Source organism: Euprymna scolopes, chromosome 27, assembly GCF_053919585.1.
Source record: "Euprymna scolopes isolate OS-2025 chromosome 27, ASM5391958v1, whole genome shotgun sequence".
NCBI lineage: Eukaryota > Metazoa > Mollusca > Cephalopoda > Sepiida > Sepiolidae > Euprymna > Euprymna scolopes.
The window spans coordinates 91,427,993-91,446,361 of NC_136508.1; the positions used below are offsets into that span (position 1 = coordinate 91,427,993).

The 18,369-nt window shown below is 26.9% G+C and overlaps 1 protein-coding gene across 10 annotated transcripts in view; it reads left to right on the forward strand.

Annotated features, from left to right (window-relative positions):
* Nucleotides 1-18,369, forward strand: part of LOC145248981 (neural cell adhesion molecule 1-like) — a 142,386-nt gene that overhangs the window by 76,652 nt on the left and 47,365 nt on the right. For all 10 annotated transcript variants that reach the window (XM_080110804.1, XM_080110810.1, XM_080110808.1 and 7 more), the window contains 3 exons: nt 3,369-3,623; nt 13,764-14,051; nt 16,050-16,178. In XM_080110804.1, coding sequence (XP_079966930.1) covers nt 3,369-3,623; nt 13,764-14,051; nt 16,050-16,178 — 672 coding nt within the window. The remainder of the gene's footprint in view (nt 1-3,368; nt 3,624-13,763; nt 14,052-16,049; nt 16,179-18,369) is intronic.

Sequence of the window (18,369 nt, forward strand, 5' to 3'; positions counted from 1 at the left end):
CAGTAAGCCATCACGCGTGAAGGTTCTCAGAATGAGTAAACGTAAAGAACTCTCTTAAGTCGTCTGTGATAAGATTATTGCTGAGCACAAGAATGGAATTGGTTATCGGTGTATATATGCTCAATTCAAAATCCCTGTAAGCACCATAGGGAACCTTATTAGAAAATGGAAGGTGCATGACTCAACCCTGAACTGTCCGCGCACTGGAGATCCTCGCAAGATGTCGGATCGAGCAGTGAGAAAGATTGTACGAAAAGTTCAGCAGCAACTGAGAACCGCACGAGGCGAACTTCAGAAAGATTTGAAAGAAGCAGGGATAGTAGTAACAAAACCAACGATTAGTAATGTACTCCGACACAATGGTCTTAAATCGCGTACACCTCGAAAGACACCATTACTAAAAAAATGTCATGTTAATGCTCGTCTGGAGTTTGCAAGAGACCACTTATTGAAAACAGATGATTACTGGAAGAATGTGATCTGGTCCGATGAGACGAAAGTGGAACTTTTCGGCATTAACTCTGTACGTCGAGTATCGAGAAGAGATGGCACAGCGCACGATCCCAAGAACACCCTCCCCACTGTAAAGTTTGGTGGTGGAAATGTCATGCTCTGGGGATGCTTCTCTTCAAATGGTACTGGCCAACTTCATATTATAGATGGAAAGATGAATGCAGCCAAATATCGGGAAATTCTTGAAAATAATCTCTTGCCTGCTTCCAATGCGTTAGGGATGGATCTTTCGACAAGATAATGATCCCAAACATACTGCTAAAATAACCTCCAATTGGTTCGTACAGAACAAAATAGATGTTCTTAAGTGGCCCAGTCAGTCCCCAGACTTAAATCCTATAGAAAATCTATGGAGAGAGCTCAATCATGGTCCACCAGTGAGATCCACGTAATATTCAGGATTTGAAGAAAGTATGTGTTGAAAAGTGGACCAAAACATCGCCTGAACGTTGTCACAAATTAGTTTCGTCGTATAGAAAACGTCTCGAAGCTGTAATAGCCAATAAGGGGGTTTCAACTAAATATTAGATGAAATTGTGTTAGTGTGTCCAAAACTTTTTTCCGGCCATTCTCGTTTTTATTATATAATTTTTGTTATGCATTAAAAGGTTCCAATTTCTAAAGTTATTTGTTATTGTTAAATTAGTAACTACTTCTTGTTAAATTTTCACATCATTCGTTGCATAAAAAATGTGTTAAATAAAGAATAATGGGATGTGTCCAACACTTATTTTCCCCACTGTATATACATCTATGCTTGTATATGTATACATAGGTCTGTATATGTATGTATGTGTAAACATATATCTGTATATGTATGGGGGTACATATATTTGTACATGTATGTATATACATATGTCGGAATGTATATGTGTGTACATAGATATATCTTCATGTATATGTGTTTATATACAGTTACCTGTATGTACGTGTATGTATATACATATATATATATATATATATTATTTTATTGAGAGATAAAAGTTTCAAATTATATTTGAATTTTATTAGAAAGATAAAAATGTAAAATAAAATGATGATTGCGTTTGAAAGATAAAAGTCTATAATTAATATTTAATCGTGTTCGAAAAATAAAAGTCTAAAGTTAAATATTTCTTTTTTTAAAGATAAAATAATAAAATTTAATTTTTATCTTGTTTGAAAGATGAAAGTCAAAAATCAATTTGTAATTGGGTGTTTAAAAGATAAATGTATTTACTTTTTATTTACAAAAATAAATTAAAAAAATAAATAATAAAATAAAAAAGTCACATTGTATTTGAAATATAAAGATAAAGTATTTATTTTTATTTACAAAAAATAAATAAAAAAGTCACATTGTATTTGAAATATAAAGATAACAGTATTTATTTTTTATTTACAAAAAGTAAATAAAAAAGTCACATTGATTTTTGAAATATAAAGATCAAAGTATTTATTTTTTATTTAAAAAAAATAAATAAAAAACGCCACAATGTATTTGAAATATAAAGATAAAAGTATTTATTTCTTATTTACAAATAATAGATAAAAAAGTCACACTGTATTTGAAATATAAAGATAAAGTATGTACTTTTTATTTACAAAAAATAAATAAACAATCACATTGTATTTGAAATATAAAGATAAAACTATTTATTTTTTATTTACAAAAAATAAATAAAAAAGACACATTGTATTTTAAATATAAAGATAAAAGTATTTATTTTATTTACAAAAATAAATTTAAAAAGTCACATTTTATTTGAAATATAAATATTAAAGTATTTTTTATTTACAAAAAATAAATAAAAAAGTCACATTGCATTTGAAATATAAAGATAACAGTATTTATTTATTTTTATTTACAAAAAGTAAATAAAAAGTCACATTTTACAAAAAGTAAATAAAAAGTCATATTGTTTTTTGAAATATAAAGATCAAAGTATTTATTTTATTTACAACACGTAAATAAAAAATTACATTGTATTTGAAATATAAAGATAAAGTATGTACTTTTTATTTACAAAAAATAAATAAAAAACCACATTGTATTTGAAATATAAAGATAAAAGTATTTATTTTTTATTTACAAAAAATAAATTAAAAAGGCACATTGTATTAGAAATATAAAGATAAAAGTATTTATTTTTATTTACAAAAAATAAATAAAAAGTCACATTTAATTTCAAATATAAAGATAAAAGTATTTATTTTTTATTTACAAAAAGTAAATAAAAAAGTCACATTTTATTTGAAATATAAATATAAAAGTATTTATTTTTTATTTACAAAAAGTAAATAAAAAAGTCACACTGTATTTGAAATATAAAGATAAAAGTATTTATTTTTTATTTACAAAAAATAAATGAAAAACTCACATTGTATTTGAAATATAAAGATAAAAGTATTTTTTATTTAAAAAAATAAATGAAAAAGTCACATTGTATTTGAAGTATATAGATAAAAGTATTTATTTTTTATTTACAAAAAATAAATAAAAAGGCACATTGTATTTGAAATATAACAGTCTAAAATTATATTTTCAGTTGGTTTGACAGATGTTATAATTTGATTGTGAGTTAAAATTAAGTTTAAAATTAAGTTTAAAATTAAGTTTTTGTTTCATTTGAAAGATAAAAGTCTTCAATTAAAAGTTTTTTCGTGTGAAAAAACATTAGAATGAAAATTATAATTTTCTTTTTTTTTTAACTTTCTAAAATGTGCCACTTCTATTTTCAACAACATCTCCCTGGTTTTCCTCATGTGTCCTTCGAAGTTTTTATTCCGAAAATATTATTTCTTATGAGAAGACTAAGATTAAAGTCGAGTGTTCAACTTCTGTCAACATTGAAAATGTTATTCTTGTTTTTCAGATGCTCCTGAAATTACAATTTCTTATAAGAATTCTGAAGTCGAGTGTTCAGCTAATGCCAACCCTGCCAATGTTACATATGAATTGGTACAGAAATGGGGAAATATAGAAAAGAGAAGAATTAATGGAAAAAAGATAGTTTTTCAGAAATTGATTTATCAAGACGCGGGAGAGTGGACATGTCAAGCAAGCAATGGTATTCCAACAAACACAGGAAAGAAATATTCAGAGAAATCTGTCGAAGTTAAAGTTAATAGTACGTATCTATTTATTACATTTTTGGAGCAAGTTCAATTCTGTGGAAAACTTTGAACCAATTTTAAGCAAACAAACTTGTGTTATTCGATAAAAAATGTCAGATACATTAAAATAGTGATATGTTTTAAATATTTTATTGTAGTTACAATTTTTATTTATTTCTAGTTATAAAGAACGACATACGAAGCGAAATGGTATTAACAGAAAGCGTAAACAAAGAACTTGCTAATTTGATAAAAAAAACGTCAGATAATTGAGAAACTGTAAATAATATACATTAAAATAGTGATATGTTTGATATGTTTTTATCATTTATTAAATATTCTATTGTAATTACAATGGTTTGTTATTTCTAGTTATGAAGAAAGACATACGGGGCGAAAGAGTATTTACAGAACTAATTTATCCTCTTTCTCTTGATAACTTTACACATGCGCAAACAAGTTATATCAATTCTCTACCCACGCATGGGTAATCTTGATAATATACTACAAAATATGAATATTTAATATTCATATAATAAATTTATTAATTTCTTGATTAGTATTGTTGTTTTATATTGTGTCACATTTAATGAATTATTACATGGTATTGTTGTTTTATTTTATGTCACATTCAATGAATTATTGGTTGGTATTGTTGTTTTATTTTATGTCACATTCAATGAATTATTGGTTGGTATTGTTGTTTTATTTTGTGTAACATTTAATGAATTATTGTTTTATATAGTTGTTTTATTTTGTGTCACATATAATGAATTATTGTTTCGTATAGTCGTTTTATTATTGGTTGGTATTTTGATTTATTTTGTGTCCCCTTTAATGATTTATTGGTTGGCAGTGTTTTATTTTGTATAACATTTAATGAATTATTGGTTGGTATTGTTGTGTTATTTTGTGTCACATGTAATAAATTGTTGGTTGGTATTTTTGTTTTGTTTTATTTCACATTTAATGAATTATTGATTGGTATTGTTGTTTTATTTTATGTCACCTTTAATGAATTATTGGTTTGAATTGTTCTGTTATTTTGTGTCACATGTAATGAATAATTGGCTGGTATTGTTGTTTCATTTTGTGTCACATTTACGAATGATTGGTTTGTATAGTAGTTTTATTTTATGTTACCTTTAATCAATTATTGGTTGGTATTGTTGTTTATTTAATGTCACCTTTAACAAATTATTGGTTGGTATTGTTGTTTAATTTTATGTCACATTTAATGAATTATTGGTCAGTATTGTTGTTTTATTTTGTGTAACTTTTAATAAATTATTGGCTGGTATTGCTGCTTTATTTTATGTCACCTTTAATAAATTATCGGTTAATATTGTTTTTTTTTATGTCAACTTGAATGAATTATTGGTTTGTATTGTTGTTTTATTTTGTGTCTCTTTTACGAATTATTGGTTGGTATTTTTATTATATTTTATATCACTTTTATTAACTTATTGGTTGGTATTTTTGTTTTAATTTATGTCACATTTAATTAATTATTGTTTGGTATTGTTGTTTTATTTTATGTCATTTTAATGAATTAATGGTTGGCTTGTTGTTTTATTTTCTGTCAGATTTAATAAAATATTGGTTGGTATTGTTGAATTATTTTATTTCAAATTTAATGAAATATTGGTTGATATTGTTGTTTTATTTTTTGTCACACGTAATGAATTCTTAGTTGCTATTCGTGATTGTTTTGCGTTACATTTATTGAATTATTGGTTGGTATTGTTGTTTTATTTTATGTAATATTAAATGAATTATTGGTTGGTATTGTTGTTTTATTAAATGTCACATTTAATAAAATATTGGTTGGTATTGTTGTTTTATTTTCTGTCACATTAATTGAATTATTTGTTTGTATTGTTGTTTTATCTTATGTCATACTTATTGAATTATTGGTTGACATTGTTGTTTTATTTTATGTCACATTTAATGAATTATTGGTTTGTATTGTTGTTTTATTTTATGTCACATTTAATGAATTATTGTTTGGTATTGTAGTTTTATTTTATGCCACATTTAATAAATTATTGGTTTGTATTGTTGTTTTATTTTATGTCACATTTAATGAATTATTGGTTGGTATGGTTGTTTTATTTTGTGTCACATTTAATGAATTATTTGTTGGTATTGTAGTTTTATTTTATGTCACATTTTATTAATTATTGGTTTGTATTGTTGTTTTATTTTATGTCACATTTAATGAATTATTCGTTGGTATTGTTGTGTTATTTTATGTCACTTTTAATGAATTATTGGTTGGTATTGTTGTGCTATTTTATGTCACATTTAATGAATTATTGGTTTGTATTGTTGTTTTATGTTATGTCACCTTTAATTAATTATTGATTGATATTGTTGTGTTATTTTATGTCACTTTTAATGAATTATTGGTTGGTATTGTTGTTTTATGTTATGTCACCTTTAATGAATTATTGATTGGTATTGTTGTTTTATTTTATTTCACATTTAATGTATTATGTGTTGGTATTTTTGTTTTATTTTATGTAACCTTTAATGAATTATTGGCTGGAATTGTTATTTTATTTTATGTCACATTAATATAAGTTTTTATTGGTGTTGTTGTGTTATTTTATGTCACATTTAATGAATTTTTTGTTGGTATTGTTGTGTTATTTTCGGCTATTTTTATGAATTATTGGTTGGTATTGTTGTTTTTTGTCACCTCCAATGACTTATTTGTTGGTATTGTTGATTATTTTATGTCACCTTTAATATGTTATTGGTTGGTATTGTTGTTTTATTTTATGTCACATTTAATAACTTGTTGGTTAGTATTGTTGTTTTATTTTATATCACGTTAATATATAATTAGTTGGCATTGGTGTTTTATTTAATGCCACCTTTAATACATTATTACTTGGTATTTTTGTTTTATTTTATTTCACGATAATATATATTATTGGTTGGTATTGTTGTTTCATTTTGTGTCACATTTAATAAATTATTGGTTGGTGTTTTTGTTTTTATTTTATGTCACGTTAATATATTATTGGTGAGTATTGTTGTTCTATTTTGTGTCACCTTTAAGAAATTCTTGGGTGGTATTGTAGTTTTATGTCACATTAAATAAATTATTGGTTGGTAATGTTGTTTATTTTTATGTCACCTTTAATGAATTATTTCTTGGTATTGTTACTTTATTTTATGTCACATTTAATGAATTATTGGTTAGTATTGTTGTTTTATTTTATGTCACCTTTAATGAATTATTGGTTGGTATTGTTGTTTCATTTTATTTCTCTTTTGATGAATTATTTGTTGGTATTGTTGTTTTAGTTTATATTCATATTTAATGATTTATTGATTGGTAATGTTGTGCTTTTTTGTCACATGTAATTAATTATTTGTTGGTATTGTTGTTACATTTTGTGTCACATTTAATGCACTGTTGGTCGGTATTGTTGTGTGTTTTGTGTCACATGTAATAAATTATTAGTTGGTATTGTTTTTTATTTTATGTCACATTTATATAATTATTGGTTGGTATTGTTTTCTTATTTTATGTAACATGTAATGAATTATTGGTTGGTATTTTTTCATTTTGTGTAATATTTAATGCACTTTTGGTTGATATTGTTGTTTTATTTTATGTCACATTTAATGAATTATTGGTTTGTATTTATGTGTTTTTTGTGCCACTTTTATGGATTATTGGTTGTTTTGTTTTATTTCACCTTTAATAAATTATTTGTTTGTATTGTGGCTTTATTTTATGTCGCCTATAATAAATTATTGGTTGGTATTGTTGTTTCATTTTATATAACGTTAATATATTATTGGTTGGTATTGTTGGTTTATTTTGTGTCACCTTTAATAAATTTTTGGCTGGTATTATTGTTTCATATGTTGAAAGATTTAATCAATTATACGTTGGTATTGTAGTTTTATTTTATGTAACATGTAATTAATTATTGGTTGGTATTGTTGTTTCATTTTATGTTAACTTAAATAAATTATTGGTTAGAATTGTTGTTTTATTTTATGTCACATTTAATGACATATTGTTTGGTATTGTTGTTTTATTTTGTGTCACATTTAATGCACTTTTTGTTGATATTGTTGTGTCATTTTGTGTCATATTCATGGACTATTGGTTGGTATTGTTGTGTTATTTTTTGTCACATGTAATGAATTATTGGTTGGTATTGTTGTTTTATCTATGTCACCTTTAATGAATTATTGGTTGGTACTGTTGGGTAATTTTGTGTCACTTTTATGAATTACTGGTTTGTATTTTGTTTTTTTTCATGTCACCTTTTAATGAAATATTGGTTGGAATTGTTGTTTTATTTTATGTCACCATTACTCAGTTATTGGTTGATATTGTTGTTTTATTATATCACGTTAATTAATTATTGGTTCGTATTGTTGTTTTATTTTGCTGTCACCTTTAATAAATTATTAGTTGCTGTTGTTATTTTATTTTATGTCACATTTAATTATTTATTGGTTCGTAGTATTGTTTTTTTGTAAACTTGAAGACATTCTTGGTTGGTATTGTTGTTTTATTTTATGTCAGCGTTAATTAATTATTGGTTGGTATTGTTGTTTATTTTATGTCACATTTAATGAATTATTGGTTTGTAATGTTTTTATTATTTTATGTCACATGTAATGAATTATTGGTTGATAGTGTTGATTCATTTTATGTAACCTTTAATGAATTATTGGTAGGTATTGTTTTATTTTATGTCACATTTAATTAATTATTGGTTCGTATTTTTGTGTTATTTTTTGTCACATGTAATGAATTATTGGTAGGTATTGTTGTTTCATTTTGTGTCACATTTAATGCACTGTTGATTGGTATTGTTGTCTTATTTTTTGTCACATTAAATGAACTATTTGTTGGTATTGTGTTTTTTGTGTCACATGTAATGGATTATTGGTTGGTATGTTTTTTTTTATTGTATGTCACATGTAATGAATAATTGGTTGGTATTGTTGTTTCAATTTATGTCTCCTTTAATGAATTATTTTCCGGTATTCTTGATTTATTTTATGTCACATTTAATAAATTATTGGTTGGTATTGTTTTTTTTAATTTTATATAATGTTAATATATTATTAATCCGTATTGTTGTTTGATTTTGTGTAACTTTTAATAAATTATTGGTTGGTATTGTTGTTTTATTTTATGTCACCTTTAATAAATTATTGGTTGGTATTTTTGTTTTTTTTATGTCACGTTATATATTATTGGTTTGTATTGTTGTTTTATTTTTTCTCACTTTTAATAAATTATTGGTTGGTATTGTTGTTTTATCATGTCACATTTAATAAATTATAGGCTGGTATTGTTGTTTTATTTTATATCACCTTTAATGAATTATTGGTTGGTATTGTTGTTTTATTTTATGTCACCTTAAATAAATTAATGGTTGGTATTGTTGTTTTATGTTCTGTCACCTTAGATAAATCATTGGTTGGATTTGTTGTTTTATTTTATATCACCTTAAATAAATTATTGGTTGGTATTGTTATTTTATTTTATGTCACATTTAATTAATTATTGGTTGGTATTGTTGTGTTATTTTGTGTCACATGTAATGGATTATTGGGTGGTATTGTTGTTTTATATTTTGTAACATGTAATGACTTGTTCGTTGGAATTTTTGTGTTATTTTGGGTCACATTTAATGAATTATTGGTTGGTATTGTTGTGTTATTTTATGTCACATGTAATGAATTGTTAGTTGGTATTGTTGTTTCATTTTATGTCACATGTAATGCACTGTTGATTGGTATTGTTTTGTTATTTTTTGTCACATGTAATTATTGGTTGGTATTGTTGTTTCATTTTATGTCACCTTTAATGAATTATTTGTCAGTATTCTTCTTTTATTTTATGTAACATTCACAGAATTATTGGTTGGTACTTTTGTGTTATTTTGTGTCACATGTAATGAATTATTGGTTGGTATTGTTGTTTCATTTGGTGTCACATTTAATGCACTGTTGGTTGATATTGGTGTGTTTTTTTGTGTCACATATAATGAACTATTGGTTGGTATTGATGGTTTTTTTTTGTGTCCCATGTAATAAATTATTGGTTGGTATTGTTGTTTTATTTTGTGTCACATTTAATGCATTTTTTGTTGATATTGTTGTGTCATTTTGTGTCACATTTAATTAACTATTGGTTGGTATTGTTGTGTTTTTTCGTGTCACATGTAATGAATTATTGATTGGTATTTTTGTGTCATTTTATGTCACCTTTAATCAATTATTGGTTGGTATTGATGTTTAATTTTATTTAACATTTAATGAATTATTGGTTAGTATTGTTGTTTTATTTTGTGTAACCTTTAATAAATTATTGGTTGGTATTGTTGTTTTATTTTATGTAACCTTTAATAAATTATTGCTTGGTATTTTTGTTTTTCTTATGTCACATTAATATATTATTGGTTTGTATTGTTGTTTTATTTTTTGTCACCTTTAATAAATTATTGGTTTGTATTGTTGCTTTATTTTTTGTCATATCTAATAAATTATAGGTTGGTATTGTTGTTTTATTTTATATCACCTTTAATGAATTATTGGTTGGTATTTTGTTTTTATTTTATGTCACCTTAAATAAATTAATGGTTGGTATTGTTGTTTTATGTTATGTCACCTTAGATAAATTATTGGTTGGTTGTGTTGTTTTATTTTATATCACCTTAAATAAATTAATGGTTGGTATTGTTTTTTTTTGTGTCACATTTTATGAATAATTGGCTGGTATTGTTGTTTTATTTTATGTCACATTTAATTAATTATTGGTTGGTACTGTTGTGTTGTTTTGTGTCACATGTAATTAATTATTGGGTGGTATTGTTGTTTAATTGTTTGTCACATTTAATGCCTTGTTGCTTGGTATTTTTGTGTTATTTTGGGTCACATTTAATGAACTATTGGTTGGTATTATTGTGTTATTTTATGTCACATGTAATGAATTGTTGGTTGGTATTGTTGTTTCTTTTTGTGTCAAATTTAATACACTGTTGATTGGTATTGTTGTGTTATATTTTGTCAAATTTAATAAACTATTGGTTGGTATTGTGTTTTTTGTGTCACATGTAATGAATAATTGGTTGGTATTGTTGTTTCATTTTATGTCATCTTTAATGAATTTTTTGTCGGTATTCTTGTTTTATTTTATGTCACATTTACTGAATTATTGGTTGGTACTTTTGTGTGATTTTGTGTCACATGTAATGAATTATTGGTAGATATTGTTGTTTCATTTTGTGTCACATTTAATGCACTGTTGGTTGGTATTGGTGTGTTATTTTGTGTCACATTTAATAAAGTATTGGTTGGTATTGATGGGTTTTTTTTGTGTCCCATGTAATAAATTATTGGTTGGTATTGTTGTTTTATTTTGTGTCACATTGAAAGCAGTTTTTGTTGATATTTTTGTGTGATTTTGTATCACATTTAATTAACTATTGGTTGGTATTGTTGTGTATTTTGTGTCACATGTAATGAATTATTGATTGGTATTTTTGTGTCATTTTATGTCACATTTAATGAATTATTGGTTGGAATTGTTGTTTTATTTTATCTCACCTTTAATAAGTTATTGGTTGGTATTGTTGTGTTATTTTATGTCACCTTTAATAAATTATTGGTTGGTATTGTTTTTTTCATTTAATATCACATTAATATATTATTATTCTATATTTTTTTATGTTTTGTCACCTTTAATAAAGTATTTGTTGATATTGTTGTTTCATTGTGTGTCACATTTGATAAATTATTGGTTTGTATTGTTTTTTTTATTTTGTATCACGTTAATATAGTATTAATCCGTATTGTTGTTTTATTTTGTGTAACTTTTAATAAATTATTGGTTGGTATTGTTGTTTTACTTGATGTCACCTTTAATAAATTATTGCTTGGTAGTTTTGTTTTTTTATGTCACGTTAATATATTATTGGTTTGTATTGTTGTTTTGTTTTGTGTCAGCTTTAATGAATTATTGGTTGGTATTGTTTTTTTATTTTATATCACCTTGAATAAATTATTTATTGATATTTTTGTTTAATTTGTGTCACATTTAATAAATTATTGGTTGTATTGTTGTTGTATTTTATGTCACATTTAATGAATTATTGGTTTGTATTGTTGTGTTATTTTATGTCGCATTAAATAAATTATTGTTGGTATGTTTGTTTTATTTTATGTCACATTTAATGAATTATTGGTTGGTATTGTTTGTTTTATTTTATCTCACATTTAATAAGTTATTGGTTTGTATTGTTGTTTTATTTTATATCACCTTTAATGTATTATTGGTTAGTATTGTTGTTTAATTTTATGTCACATTTGATAAATTAATGGTTGGTATTGAGGTTTTATTTTCTGTCACCTTTAATTAATTATTGGTGGGTATAATTGTGTTATTTTGTGTCACATGTAATGGATTATTGTGTGGTATTGTTGATTCATTGTTTGTCACATTTAATGCATTGTTGGTTGGTATTGTTGTGTTATTGTGGGTCACATTTAATGAACCATTGGTTGGTATTGTTGTGTTATTTTATGTCACATGTAGTGAATTATTGTTTGGTATTGTTGTTTCATTTTGTGTCACATTTAATGCACTGTTTATAGGTGTTGTTGTGCTATTTTTTGTCACATTTAACGAACTATTGGTTGGTATTGTGTGTTTTGTGTCACATGTAATGAATTATTGGTTGGTATCTTTTTTCATTGTATGTCACATGTAATGAATAATTGGTTGGTATTGTTGTTTCATTTTATGTCTCCTTTAATGAATTATTTCTCGGTATTCTTGTTTTATTTTATGTAACATTTACTGAATTATTGGTGGGTACTTTTGTGTTATTTTGTGTCACATGTAATGAATTATTGGTTGGTATTGTTGTTTAATTTTGTGTCACATTTAATGCACTGTTGGTTGGTATTGGTGTGTTATTTTGTGTCACATTTAATGAACTTTTGGTTGGTATTGTTGTGTTTTTGTTTTGTGTCCCATGTAATAAATTATTGGTTGGTATTGTTGTTTTATTTTGTGTCACATTGAATGCACTTTTTGTTGATATTTTTGTGTGATTTTGTGTCACATTTAATTAACTATTTGTTGGTATTGTTGTGTTATTTTGTGTCAAATGTAATGAATTATTGATTGGTATTTTTGTGTCATTTTATGCCACCTTTAATGAATTATTGGTTGGAATTGTTGTTTTATTTTATCTCACCTTTAATAAGTTATTGGTTGGTATTGTTGTGTTATTTTATGTCACCTTTAAAAAATTATTGGTTGGTATTGTTGTTTTATTTTATGTCACATGTAATGAATTATTGGTTGGTATTGTTTTTTTTATTTAATATCACATTAATATATTATTATTCTGTATTGTTTTTTATGTTTTGTCACATTTAATATATTATTTGTTGGTATTGTTGTTTTATTTTATGTCACATTTAATGTATTATTGGTTGGTATTGTTGTTTCATTTTATATACCTGTAATGAATTATTGGTTGGTATTGTTGTGTTATTTTCTGTCACATTTAATGAAATATTGGTTGGTATTGCTGTAGTATTTTTTGTCACTTTTACTAATTATTGGTTCGTATTGTGGTTTTATTTTATGTAACATTTAATGAATTATTGGTTGGTATTCTTGTGTTATTTTGTGTCACATTTAATGAATTATTGGTTGGTATTGTTGTTTTATTTTATGTCGCATTTAATGAATTTTTTTTTTGGTATTGTGATTTATTTAATGTCACCTTTAATAAATTATTGGTCGATATTGTTGTTTTATTTTATGTCACATTCAATTAACTATTGGTCATTATTTTTTTTTTATTTTGTGTCACATTTAATAAATTATTGGTTGGTATTGTTGTTTTATGTTGTGTCACCTTCAATAAATTTTTGGCTAGTATTTTTGTTTTATTTCGGTGGCACATTTTTATAATTATTGTTTTTTTTTCACCTTTAATATATTGTCTCCTTTTCCACTTATGTTCACTATTTTTTATTTATTTTATTTATACTGTCTTCTTAATTCAGATTCATATTTATATAGTGTAAAAATTTTATGAATCTTTTTTACTGTTGTTTGAAATTGCCAATATTTTCTTTTGCAGCACCAGCGCAATTCAACGGCAATGAAACTGCAGAAGCAAAAATTGGACATCAAAAAATTATCAAAGTATGTTTTTATTGTCATCCTGAAGCTATATCCATGGAATGGCACAGTGAACGTGGGAAACTCTCTTCGGATAAATCTGCTTATAGTGCTGCCGAAGATGGTCAATTTCCTTTTATTGGCAACTGCAGTACTTTAACATTGCATATAACGAAACAATCGGCAAAGAAGTATGAGTTTATAGTGAAGAATAGCGCTGAAAAAAGTAAATTTTCTGTAAGTTTAGGTCAGTATGAAATTTTCTATTTTGTTTAAAACCCCCTCAGCTTGTGTCATTATAAACTTATTAAGTAACGTGGGGGAGGAGGGATGTCTATTTTTATTGCATGTCAAATGTATGACACATCAGCCCTTTGAGGAGTTTATACAAATGCAGTACAGGAACGTACCTTATACTTCACATCTTTTACTTTGTCCTCGAATGGTTTGTGTCCCAACGTCGGCGCACCTGGAACAAAAGCTCTCTCATGCATAGAACTGACGTAAAGCTCATTTCTCTGGATGATTGCAACTTTATTCAGTTTAACGGCCAAATGTCACGCCCCTGTTCTCTGTTCATCCTTTGAAGGAGGGTGGAATTTTTTCTATCGATATATCTGCCATACATCAACTATATCAGAATCGTGACAGACTATTACCTGTAAACTGTCGAACTCAAACTAGACTGTGGACTGTCTCTAAAACGCATGTACGTCCCCTACTTATTTTAAGGGGTATGTGTGGGGTGATATGATCTGTTTTGTGACCCCTTGCTGCATGCTGGTGCATGCGTTGACAATGGAAGTTAATGGGTTTGATTTATGCCATCCCATTCATTTTGTAAAAGAAAGATAAAACAAACATATAACATTGACCATTTGTTAGACCTAGACAGTATTGCTTATGTCCAAATAATGTTATTTTGCTAAGCCAGCCGTTTAAGAGCAGCAGATTCTAAATCGATCGCCAGGTCAGAGAGTACTCACTAATTTTGAGATATCGCCGCCTAGGAGCACAGCATTACTGACAACGGATATCTTCTAAGTGGATCTGAAATAAAGCCCTCACCCCAACTCCTGGTACAGTCGAAAGATTTCAAAAGATTCTATTGCTGGCATTGGTTTTCCCCCGATATTTTGCTAGTCAGAATTATTTCTAGAAATAGATCGGGTACTTACAGGAAAGGGCATGTGAAGTTTACCAACATCCTAAGTGAAAGTGATTGTTGTGGAAAAAGCTGGATTCAAACTTGGAACAGTCAGGTTATCAGTCAGTCCATGTCCTTTACGATTTGGCCATCGTCCTGATACGGTCTTCTCTTGACTAACTGGACCTGGCAGCATTCTAAGTGCCGTTTGTTATTTGATGGAAAACTGGATCCTGGCAATATTTGTTGTTAATATTTGTTATTATTTGTTATTATTTGTTATTATTTGTTAATATTTGTTATTATTTGTTATTATTTGTTATTCTAATAAAAGAATGTGCATAAATATTTTCGACATTCTTATTGCAATCTACACACTTCTACTTTTCAGTTTTATACTGAGTTTTATATACTCAGTTTTATACTGAGTTCAGTTTTATACTGAGTACTTTTGTTATCTATAAGCTGATCGGTTTTAAACATTGTTCCATAATACCTTATGTCACTTAACATATTTAATCCAAAATCTTATTTAGCATAAAATATTTTGTCGAATTTTTAAAGTTGGATTCAAATGACACTCCGTCTATTAAAAAAACACACTCTTAATAAAAAAGAATAATCACTAATAAAAAAAATAATTTTTTATTCAGTCTTGAAATTGCATTTGTCTGCCCCTGCTATGCAGTCTGTCCATATCCCAACTCCGTCTGCCATGTCGATACTACCCCCTTTCAACTATGCTATTTTATTTTGCATCAGTTTCTATCTGAAAATACTTATTCCGACTAAGAATGTTTCTGAGTAGCCACTTTTCTCCATTACTTACAGAATCCATTAATAGGAAGTAATCATGTCATGGGTTATACCCTTTCGATTTTATTAGAATAAATATCTAAAAAAATAAATAAATAAAACTACAATTTTATTAAATATTGAAAAAAAGTTTCTTTTTGTGAGCTCCTATTTCACAACATCAATTTATTTGTAGATGATATTTAGTTCATTGAATGTTAAATGTTCAATTTTTCGAGATGCCATTTACTGAATATTATGTTGTGTTTTTGAAGTTTTTAATCAATGTTTTTTTTGTTTCAGTTATTAAAAGGGGCGATGAGAATGCTGACAATACGTTGGGAATAATATTGGCTCCTATGATTTCAGGATTTGTTATTATTATGATTATAGCTGGTGGAATTCATTGTTGCAAACACAGACGTAACTCAAGTAAGTTGTTTGCTTGGTTTTATACAGGTACGGGCAAAAATGGCGGAATAAAGATAAGGGGACATAGTTTTGAAAGTCGATTTATCATAATTTTTTGTAGGTTTCCAACTACTTTTTTGATTGTATTTGAAAGATTAAAGACTAAAATTATTTTCAAAAGGGAAAAAAATATTTGTACACGTAAAAAAAAAGTTATGAAAAATGTTTTCACGTTGAGCTAACTTATCCAGCTAAATTTTGAAATTAAATTAATTCATTATAAAAATCCTTTAAAGGATAAATATTATTTTCTGGGTCTATTTCAAAAATAATTAGTAAACTAAAGTCATAAGATATTGAATGAAATTTTAAAATAAAACGCCTTGTTTATAAACAAAATAGCTTAATTAGCCCCCAAAGCGAGAGATTTTCGCTTTGTTCACTGGAAGAAAACAAAATAGTTTGTAAATTGTTTATAAAAGTCTTTGCAAATGTTTTTTTTTCATTTGATTTCCACAATACAACGATTTTTAATCTTTTTAAACCTGTTAATATTGACAAATCTTTGTTCACTGGGTTGAATTTTACGCTGTATTAATTTTTGTTTATTTTTAAAATCAATTCAATTATTTAAAAACATATTTCCTATTTCTTTTGTGTTCTCTTTTTACGGCAGATTAACCACTTTTGAGGTTGAGAAGTGTCCTCACATACAAGCATACATATACAAATTCACTTTTATAGATATGAATATTATGAAAAACTTGTGACAAAAAACAGGACATATGCCCAGCCTAAGGGAGGTAACTTCACAAAAACAAAAAAAAACTTTTTTCTTTAGAGTTACCCCCCCTGCTTTGTGTTAAAAGACAAATACGTATGCGTATTGAACCTGTTTCGGTAAAACATTTTTTTCATTAATATTTATAATTAATATAGATATCCCGAAAAATCGAGTCATAGGAAAGCCTTTTAAAAATAACTTAGTGGCCCCTGAAGATTGAACTTTCTTTATGATCTACGAACCCACCCTCAAACCAACGGTTCGAATTCTTGTAATGCAGAGCCAACCCTCTTTTCCTTAGTAGAGAAAAAGAAGCATGTTTTCAACATCCGAAGAAGGTCGCAGGTTGCAGCGACCGAAACGTTGTGCTAATAACACCCAAGATGAGAATAATATTCCAATTAATCAACATAACATTAGCACTTTCGGGTCAGTTAATGCCAAAACATTAATTGTAATGCGTTAGATGCTGGTTAGTTGTTTTTGGAGTCATTACTACCTCTTCTTTTCTTGATGTATGTTTTCAGTGTTTGGTGTTACTTTGAATAGTATATTCTTTGTGCATGAACTCCAATGGTCTTGCCATTTCTTATATATATATATGATTGCAACGTCTTGTCAGACGAATGCCACTCCTTCAGACACTTAAAAGTCCATGGGCCCCAAAAATGACTTTCATCACCACAGGTCCATTTTAATAGACAAATGTCTGAGGGAGTATCTATACACAGATGATGTTACAGAGCCTTAGCTTTGCACGACAGCTAAGTCTCTCTCTCAGTTCAAAAGGTTGAGATCCAGCAACAAGCAAGAGCAAGATAGCCAGCAACAAGTTAAACTGCAGACCCGCTTAATGCGGGTACTGGTCTCCCGCTTTATAGTTTTTTTAAATCAGAGATTTGCTTCTCCTAGAAAGGTTGCCTTCACCACGGCTTATGGGAGCCCTCTCCACCCCAACACATATATACATACACACAAACACACACGGTGCTAGTTGGCCGTTGACCCCGAAAAAGGGTTCATTCGCCCCTTGGAATGTCTTGTTTTTAATCCTTCCAGGAGACTAGCCACCCTCCTCACCAAACAAGTCTGGTGGGGGAACCAGTTTAGTCGCCTGTGACCCGACCATGAGGCAGGTAGTACTGGGTTAAATGGTACCAGTAGCATATGACATGACCTGACACACAATATATATATATATATATATATATATATATATATATATATATATATATATATATATATATATATATATATATATATTAGGGGATTTTACTCAGTTGTATGGTTTTGTTGAAGTGACTCTTTTGTTGCTTTATCTGATTTTTTCGTTCATGTAGATGCCGATGTGGCTTGGAATCCACAGAATATTATTTATTTATTCATTATATTTTATAGTGTTTATTTTATAAAATAAACTCAGTTATT